Raw genomic sequence first — 10,339 nt, forward strand, 5'->3', positions numbered from 1 at the left:
TGGGTGGCCTAAACAGCCTGGGGAGTCCTTGTCGACGCGTCCCTGCCTGCAGCCACGAGGCAAAGAACCCCGCCCTCGAGTAACATTTTAATTTTCACAGCTCAAATTCCTAAAACAGGCAGCGGGGACGGCGTCAAACTCTATGTTGTGAACGATAGAAATAAAGTACTCTATGACACACTCTCTAGTTGCTTTCTTGTTGTTTTTTTATTATTATATAATGGAAATAGGGTGAAACAAAATTTTGAAATTTGAGGAAATTGTTGATACTTTATTTTTCTTCTAAATAACCATGAGGTCAATTATTTCCATTTACGTAGTTTTGATGGTCTTATGTCTTTGCACATCAAATGAAATATTTGGAGTTTGTAGGTTAGTAGCATATTTGCCAAAGTATTTTAAGAAGGACGATTCATTTCCCGAATACTCCCTTTTTCATTATAATTTATCTTATCGATGTTACTTCACGGAGATAGTGTGGTAAGTTAGATCACTCCCGTTATACCAAGGCGATTTGGGTTTGATTCCAATGAATTTGTCGCCTGCTTGTGGGAGTTGTTTTGAACTTTGTAGAAGAGGTGTGATAAGGAAATTAGAAGAAAAAATTAAATGCATTTTTTACTTACTGGCATATTTTCGTATCATTCTGTAAAATGACGTGATATTACAAATAGTTTACCATGTTAATGGTTGGTTAGGTTAACTGCTTTAAAAATAATTTTTAAATATGTGTTAGTGGTTGGTTAATTTAGCTTAGCTATATTTAAAAGTACATTTATATTATACAAACAGTTGATTACTTGGGGTCAGCTACATTAATAATGTTTTAAATATTGTTAAAATCATTCACCAATAAAACATGAATGACGTACACTACATGCGAACGTCTTGTTTCAAATATTCAACATATTGGAATGATACATTGATACACTGATAATATATTGTAGTCAAGTAATACTAACTAGTCTTATTTGCAGGAGTTAAGGTAAAAACTTTTCTGATCTTACTGGCCTGACACATTGTGTAGTGCAGATACTCCCAAATAGTGAAATAATTGAAAGTGGTTGGTATTGTTGCAGGAAATTTTTGTGTTTTCAGAAATATGGAGGATGAAAGAAACTTGTCAGCAAGAAAGTGTGTTGCAGTGGACTTATTTTATAGTAGCCCAGCAAAAGGGAACGAGGAGCTGGACATAGTGGGGCTTATTCTAGCTAGAGGCGGAAGCAAAGGGATTCCAGGCAAAAATCTGGAAAAAATACAAAATCAAACACTGTTGCACAGAACACTTGAAATCATGCAGAGATTTGGAAGTAAGTGAACAAGTTCGCTTTAGTAGATAAGGAGGATAAAAATTTATTTGCATATTAAGCATTGTGTGTGGACGGTATCGCTTTGATCAAATTTAGCTTTTTTTTTTTTTTTTTTTGCCATTGGGATTTGCGAGAGTCAGAAAGACTTGCCGAGCACTTTGAAATTGAGTATTGACTTAAGGCTCTCTGATGGAGTGGGTTTGTGCAGTTGTAGTGGACTTGTCTCACATTGTGATGTAGGGCTACTCTTCAGTTCAAATCCTGGTTTGGCTATCCCAATTTTGTCCCTCAGTTGTTTACCAAAATAACTCTCGAGGCGAGTTCACAGATGGGTACTTTTTTACAAATGTTAGATTTCCGGAAAAATATTTTTGCGAAAATTTTCCAGTAACTTACCAGAAAATGTTCTTGAAAACCTGAAAATTTTCAATGAAATTTTTGGGGACAGTGAAGGTCAATATGTAGTAAATTTTAAACCTTCTAAATGCATGCCACAAAGAAAAATTTTATTAAAATACTATGCTTCTCTATGTTTATTTAATCTGAACATTTTTTTTAATTTGTGCAAAATATTGTTTATTCAAGAAGGGTTCAAAATAGGAATCAATTTGTCTGGGTAAATTGTAAAATGTAGCAAGTGTAAGACATGCTACGTTAAGTTGAATTTTGCACAGTTACTGAAAGAAATGACTACTATGGGATGGTAGCTGCAAAAACCAAGTTTTAACAGCAGTTATGTATCTAATGCATCCATTTACCCATTTTGGTTTTCGTACAGGGTTTTCGTCAGTTTGGGTGTCAACAGATGACCGGAAGATTGCAGAGGAGGCTCAGAGCCGTGGAGCGTACGTTCACTGACGTTCCGCAGCATCCGCAACTGACACTGCCCCTTCGATACTGGCAGCTCAAGAGTTCTGCTCTTTCCACTCAGGTGAAACAGCTATGAATGAGTTTTTTCACTACATCGTTCTGCTATAATTGGCAAATCTAATTTCATCATTCATGAGTTACATACGGGGCAAGGCTAAGAGCAATGGATGTTCAGCCCGGGTCCCAGTTATGACTCATATTTATTTATGAGCAGATCTGTTATCAAGTACTAATTCGAAACCCGCTGTAAACTTTATGGTCGTGTCATCACAAGCTTTTCTGCATACAGCCTTGCGATGTAAAACCCGTTAAATACTTACCTTTTTATTTATTATTTTTATTTTGTGGATTTTTGTTATGATGACAGTATCAATTTGGTTAATAGCACAAGTTTGAGTGCAAGCATTTTGAGAAAATATTTAACTATAAAAACACAAAATCTTTTCTTTTTTTTACATGGGAAAGTCCTTTCTATATATATATATTTGGGGGGGGGGGGGGGGGGAATTTTAAGGTAGCCATATTATAGCACAAGCAGTTGTGCAACATTTTTATGGCCTAAATATGTCTGGGACTTAGCCTCTCCTTATCCCAGGTATGTTCAATACGTACTGAAGCAGTCATTTCTTCGAAATTGATATAGCAAAGAAAAAAGAAGAAGAAAAAAGAACTTTTATAAAAGAACAGTAGTTTTAATAATTTACTTTGAATTAGCGTGGTTTTTATTTTATTTTATTTTTTTCTTGATTGCAGGATTTCAATTCTTGGCTCTAGTGCAGTGCACGTCGCCTTTCCTGAGAGTCAAGTTCCTTGAGCAGGCATACCAGTTGATGGTGTCTCGATGCTATGACTCTGTGTTCTCAGTCACACGAGAGTTCAAGCTACGCTGGATGGACGGTAGGCGTGGCTTTATAATTTATTTGAAAAATTGTTCTTTAATTTCAGGGTTAAGTAAAAGTACTTTTTTTTTTCTTTCAAAATTGTATTTACTATGGTAAGGAATTTTTTTTTTTTTACAAAATGCAGCAAAATGTAAAAAAAAAGGTAGTGTAGAGATAACAATTTATTTTAAATAAACCTTGAAAAAATAGATTCAAATTTAAATATAGAGTTTTGGAAAAGTTTTTCATCTCTAATGGATGTGCATGTTGTGTGTTTTTAAAATGTTAACTACAATTTACTGTTTTGGCAGTATTCTGCTTGCCTCTGATAGTTCGGCATCCAATGGTTCAGAACGCCTGATGGTCAGGCACCAGTGAGAAATGTATGGACAAGCCAACTAAGCGAACTTAAGATAAAAACTAAAATTTTCAGCTGCTGTTGAAAATGCTTCTACAGCACGCAAGTGAGTGGTTGGCTGGAACTGCTCTGCGTGGCCTAGGATTATTCTGGAGCGTTCCGCTTGCTTGTGAAGTGCTCGGAAGTGATCAGCGTGCTTCATGTTTCTTCGGCAGAACTCGGCAGTCGTTGATAGTCGGTCTAGTTTTGGCCTGTGTCTGTGTTTAAATGTTTACCCCCTATGTATGTATAGCACAAACATTATTTTTTTTCGGCCACTTTGGCCGTCGGTACCGATAGAGCTGGTACATAGGTACCTTCCTACCGGTATAGACTATCAAAGATAAAATAAATTAGCGAGCAAACTATCGTACACGTCCCAGGAGCCATGATAACAACACATTGGAGGTCTTCAGAGGCCCTGGTGCAACCTGTACAGTAGTTTGCCCGCTAATTTATTTTTTATATAATAGTCTATACCTGTAGGAAGGTACCTATGTAGCAGCTCTATTGGTACCAACGGCCAAAGTGGGCGAAAAAAAAAAAATGTTTGTAATATACTCCACGAAAACAACACGCTGGAGGCCTTCAGAGGCCCTGGTGCAAGCTTTACGATGGTTCACACTCTAAGTTTAATTTTTATTGATAGTTATGGTTTTTGCTCTACGACCTGATCACAAGCCGGTGGTTCATTTTGTTGCAGATGGTGGTGAGGTGCGCCCCGTGAACTTTGACCCCGGGAAGCGGCCCAGGCGTCAGGATTGGCGAGGGGAGCTGGTGGAGAACGGCATGTTTTACTTCGTGCGTGCGGAGCTGGTCGGCCAAGGACTCTTGCAAGGGGGAAGGTAACAGCTTGAGAGTTGCTCACAGTGTTTGATCACTTCGAAAACTCAATAGGCTTGTTTCTATAGCCTGTGCAATCTTCAAGGTGGTTGATAATGACACTGTTCTCTACTTTTTCCTCAACCTTTAACTAAATTTTACAGTTACATAATTTACTTGTTTTTGTATCTCAAATTCTATGGTTTTTTTTTTCACTTACGTTTACCTTAGCTTTACATTTCATATTTAAGTATAGTCAAGTATCGTGTAACTGAACCGGTTTTAAATTTGATGGTTTTCACAATTAATAACAGTGGTACCCATTTCCCAGTAATTAAAAATTTCCTTGCATGTTTCAACTCTTAATAGGTACAGTTTTCTTGCATTATAAAAAATTGTATTTCACAAAATTACTATGTGATCATTCTCCTATGTAAAAAGTATGTATGTGTTGGATCAGGTGATGAGTCATAGCTGTTAATGAGTGAAAAACAAAAGCTTGTGCAGAATTTAATTCCATCATTCTAATTAATTGGTATGATGTGCATAAAATTAAATTTGTATTACATCATTTATTTCATTATCTTGTATGTTAAAACCATGGGTAACTATAAAACAATTTCTAACCAAAGATATCCTTAAAAGATAGTTTCAAACCTAAGATCATCTTGAATATGAGAATTACCTGTAATTGAAAATAACTCTGATTACAATTTAAATTTATCAGATTTCAAAGGTAGGTTCTTTCAAGTTTCCTCATGGTCTAAATTTTATAAATAGTCAGTAGTTTTGTCTCTTCTTCAAAAATAATTTATAATAATAAACCATAGGAAAATTTGTTGTTCTTAAAATGTGATTGTTTGTACAGATTTCAGCAATCCACAGTATGTGCTTTTTGTTTCAGGTCTGGAATCGTCGAGGTTCCAAAGAGCCATAGTTTGGAAGTGGACACGCAGTTTGATTTGAGGCTGGCAAGGGTGCTGAGCAAAATGTTGCCACACCTGTGATATTCGCATGTGCATTAATAATACTTTATCTGTATCTCTCAGCTGAACCACATACATGTAGTTTCAGTCCATGTAAACTAAGCCATAAACATTCTATCTTTAGGGTTACTCATTCAAATCATTGCACACCATCGCCATGATAAATATATGATGAACTAAATATTTCTGTAGAACATGCATTTTCGAACGAGGACTGGGCATGCACAGAATCAGATCTAGACTTTGCCAAAGAATTTATATGCAGGATGTTTGCAGGTCATGAAAGTTGCCAAAAAAAAAAACTCAAGGACAAGTCATCAAAGTTACAAAAACGTCGTGAAGTAAACTGTAACGGTTTTGGAAAGTCATGATAACTTGAGTGTACACCAGTATTTTGCTAACTTGAATTTGGTTTCTTTGTGCCTGACTTCAGTTTATAGTTGCACATTCAATATAAATAGTTAGAGACTGTCTGCTTAAACCACGTGGAAATTATTTTATCTTTCCAACCTATAAATCAACTCGTTCCTGTGAATAGTATGTTTATTTCATTTTATGTTTAATTTTGCTTTTTATATATAAATAAATGATGCTGTGATATAACAATGTTATAAGATTTTTTTTTTAATGAATTCTAAACAAAATGCTCTAATAATTGTTTACATACATGTAATAATCCATCACCCGTGATATCTTGTGTGTGGAACCACGGTGATTGAGGGGTTAGATTGTTTGCCTTGTATCAAGGATGCTAGTTTGGTTCCTGGTGAGGCCAAAAATGGCTTTTTTCCCAAGTGAGAAACGTGACTTACGTCACTGGGAACCTGTGGGTTTTCCCTTCACCCAGTCATTTTATCTATGCTCCATTCTTAGCTCATCACGCTTTACCGTCTTCAATGACCTCAACGTCAATGAGACGTTAAGCCGTAAATCATTCTTTAGTTCATTCATTCTTGGGTAACCAAGTTGTTACATTAAGAATTATTAAAGCAGCAATATAAATAATGAAACACACATTACCTGGATCCGCTTTTGAGCCAGGATGGTGTCGGAATGGATCGAGCTCCATATCTTGTCTACACTGAGGTCCATCTCGTTTTATCTGGGAGTGACTGGCGTAAGTTAGGGGTGGCAATGGGTGGCATTGCACCGCAGAATTGTCCAACCCGGTATGTATTTAGCTACCCCATTCTGAAGTAAAACTATCAATAATTTACAAACTTGCGTGGTAAAAGATCAGGTAGAACACTCAAATCAGTTGAGTTGTGTGTAATTTATGACTACTTCACAAATGGTTTGGCTATTAACTAAAACAATTAACATTGATTATTTTAGGGTAAATAGAGAATGTTAGCAATTATTTTGTAATTTGTGTTGAAAATTGTCTGAAAAAGCTTATAAACTAACAATTTAATGTTAGTTTTTTTACAATTTCCAAGGGGAGAACCCTCGGACCTTTTCGCCACCCCAGTTAAAAATCTGAAATTATGCCTGTGCTGAGAGTCAAGCTCTGATTTCCTTGGTGGAGGCAAGCGATGTAATCACTAGACGGTCGTGGCCCCACCAGGCATGGGTTGTTATCATGAAAAAAATATTTTGTACTAATGTGGGCAGAAAACGTAGGTTCAAAATCAGAAGAAAAAGTACTAGACTGTTATTTTCTATTGTTTGACACTATTTAGACAGTTTGACAATATTGATACCCTCTTATAAATGAACTCAAAATGTAAAGCCATTGAACTAACAATAAATATATTTAAATAATAAGCCAATGTCTACTTAGGTGTTGTAAACGTCATGATTTTTAGGCCTCTACAGTCATGAAAACAACAAATGTTTGGATTGTAATTCTTACACTTGACACATTTATTTAGTTCTGTATAATGTTTAAAAATAAAATAGTACTATATATTTTTATAGAAACTAAAATAATTATACAATAAAATATCAATATTTAATGTTATATTTACTCTTCAAAGGATTCCTAACTCAGCAAGGAAAAGAAACAAAGAAATCATTCTTTTTTTTTTTTTTTTAGCACAGCTTGCTAAATTAATGAGTTCTTTGAAAACCGTAAAATCTTTTGCTAAAAAATATTTCATAATTTTTTTTTTGTTAAAATAGACCATGTAAGTAAAAGAGCTGTAGTTTTTATTTTAATATATTTTGTTTAATTTCAGTGCTGAAAATATTCTTTCAGTTGCTGCCGACGAAAAAAGGAGCGACTGAACAGCTTGGACTAATGTTGTTAAAAGAGGAAACGGTTTATCTTCTCCAGTATTTTTAATTTTTAAAAACAAACTAGGTCTCTGGTTAAGTGTGCTAAAACACTAAAAATCCATATAAGTACCAGATCTAGTACAAAAGTACTATCAGTGGAGACCCTACAGCCAGGAGGAGAGAACAGCTTGAGGTGCGACATCCGAGCATAACCCATGCATAGCTCTGAGTTTCGACACCAAATAAGCATATATTTGTCTCGACAAAGCTTAACATACATACCATGTTCACCTGAAATTATGCATTGATTTTTACCAGAACTACTAAAACTTAAAAGTGAGGGTCGAGTTATAAACGCAGACTTGTACCGTCCCATCGGGGACAGCTTAGTTTAAAAACTGCTCACCCTGCATGTAAATTGCGTCAGTAATGGCTCTTTTGACCGGGGCTTCGTGAACCTCTGCACGGGAGTGACATGTGAGAGAGGATAACACTTGGAATGCCAGATGAGACAGAAGAGGGTCCCTCGCTTCCTTCTTCTTCTCTTCACTTTGGCGGCTGGTGAAGGCATACTCTCTCTCTCTCCCCCCCTGCCCCCCCCCTTTCTCTTCTTTCACCCTCACCACATTCTTTGTTTTCTGAAATACTGTCACAAAAAAAAAAATATTTTGTAACTGTGGCTTGGTGTTTCAGTTTCATTGTTTCGAAACATGTCATGTAAAATCGCTCTACTGACAAAAGGTGGCACCAGAAAACATGTAGTAATTGAAGAATGGATGTACTTAAATTATTTTCAAATGCTATGTACTAGAATAATTACGATTTCCACTCCTCTGAGTACTTTTTTTTTATAAACTATAATCAAAATGTTTTGGGTGGCATTATATTGCCGCTTAGGAAATAACACCGCCTGTGTGACAAAAAGCAAATATTTCAGGAAAAAGTAATAACTTTATGCGCCATGCTGGAACGGAATAATAGACGGTTAAAAAAAAAAAAAAAACCATAGCATCGCATTCTGTTGGACTTTCGGCGAATTAACTTCGTGAGAAGATGTTAAATGCTTACGTTTCCATAGAGAAACAATAAACTAATTTTTTAAAAAAATATATCACTTAGGTGGTTGTGTTTCTTGAGCAATGATATTCAAGTAGCATTATCTACTTGTAAATATGGTTAATGAATGTGATTTGATTTGAAAACAGCATAATTTGTAACACCATAACTACATAACTTTTTTTTTATTTAAAATATATATTTATATATAGTATCAGACAAACTATAAAAAAACATTGAAAATGTATTGAGAGCATGATCCCTAGTGCAAGGCCTCATCCATCGTAACTAAATGAAAATGTGCAAGCAGTGTAATAAATAAAAACTACTCAAATATTACTGACAGAAATTTAAATGTTAGGAGAATACATAATGTATTTTGTGATGGTTTATTTTATTCATCATAATTTTGTTATTTAACTTGTATTTGGTTGTACACTGTGTATTAACTTATTTTTTTGTTTGGTTTGATCTCATTACACCTTAACAACTTGTCACTGACTGTGGGATGTATTCAGTACAAAGTCGCACATTGAGGAACTGTGGTAGCCACCATTGTTTATGCCTGCATTGCAGAGCTGTCAAAAGGAATCTTGCCATGAGTATGTGTCCTCTTAGGGGGAGGTTATAATATTAAACATGTGTACCATTGTCTCCAGCCAACAAATAAAATGAAAAGCGCCTATATTTAAACATGTCGCCGACATCGGAGAGTGCCGCCACCAGTTGCGAATGCAAGAATATGGCTGTGAGAGATGCTGTGACCACAAAAACTTCTTTGAATGTGTCTACAAGCAATCATACAAAGAAAGGATACAGTTGAAAAACATGACATTAAACCTACGGCCACACAGGGCGTTATGTTCGCTATGTTCGCGATGTTTGCTACGCGAGTAAATTATAGCCGGCTACATCTCGGGTGTCACTGGCCACACCAAGCTGTGTTTGCTGTTCGCTATGTTGGAGACGTCTCCAGTTGTTTGTTTCTTGGCTATTTTTTCTAAAATGACGCTGACTTTGTGCATGCGCAGATAAACAAAAACATCTGTTTTCGCATGGAATTTTGCTGTACTTCTGCGTTTGCTTTTTAAGGAGTTTAATTTTTCTGAATATTGTGCTTTAAATTTCAACGGTAAAGTTGATTAAAAGATTATGATAATATCCATGTTTATGGAATAAATCAATGGAAGAATATAAAATGCAGGATATGCAAGACAATGCCTGGGATTTGATTCCAAGGGAATACTACTTTCAAACTGAGTTGAATCTTTCTTGAAACAATCCAAAAATTTGGTTTCATCCTCACAAGCAACTGCATCATCAAATGATGAAATTATGCAAATACTTTTGTTTTTTATATTAAATCATGAACCCGTTCCTTTGTTACGTTTAAATACTGTGAGAGCCTGCAGAATATTATCATCATTGGAATCATCACTCAAATCTCATGGCATGTCTTTCTCCGACATCGCGAACTAGACTATCCTGTCTGGCCACGTGATGCAGCGAACATCACGAACATAGTGAAGCTTTCTGTGTGGCCTCGGCTTTAAGACTTCCTTGACACTGGGCCAATGCGAGCATGCCAATAGAAACACGCCACATTGTGGTAACATGATACCAAACAGAACTAACTACTCACACTGAGTGGTGCATTCACACCAGTAGTGGCAGGGGGCCGTGTACACACTGGCATGTTATTGTTCATGCCACTTCCTGCAATATGGCTGTTTCTTCGAGTGATGGCGTAATCAAGTTTCCACACCAGAAAATTTATTTTAGTAGTGCAGGAGGGAA

At 36.0% G+C, this 10,339-nt stretch overlaps 1 protein-coding gene across 1 annotated transcript; it reads left to right on the forward strand.

Moving 5' to 3' along the window:
- The first annotated feature begins 207 nt into the window (after nt 1–207).
- Nucleotides 208–5,877, forward strand: LOC134537258 (N-acylneuraminate cytidylyltransferase A). Its single transcript, XM_063377528.1, has 7 exons — nt 208–372; nt 1,099–1,310; nt 2,089–2,166; nt 2,215–2,241; nt 2,934–3,077; nt 4,162–4,303; nt 5,185–5,877. The coding sequence occupies exons 1-7, from the start codon at nt 293–295 to the stop codon at nt 5,285–5,287; spliced, it is 786 nt and encodes a 261-aa protein (XP_063233598.1). The 5' UTR covers nt 208–292; the 3' UTR covers nt 5,288–5,877.
- The last annotated feature ends 4,462 nt before the right edge of the window (nt 5,878–10,339 follow it).

This window comes from Bacillus rossius, chromosome 12, assembly GCF_032445375.1.
Source record: "Bacillus rossius redtenbacheri isolate Brsri chromosome 12, Brsri_v3, whole genome shotgun sequence".
Lineage (NCBI taxonomy): Eukaryota > Metazoa > Arthropoda > Insecta > Phasmatodea > Bacillidae > Bacillus > Bacillus rossius.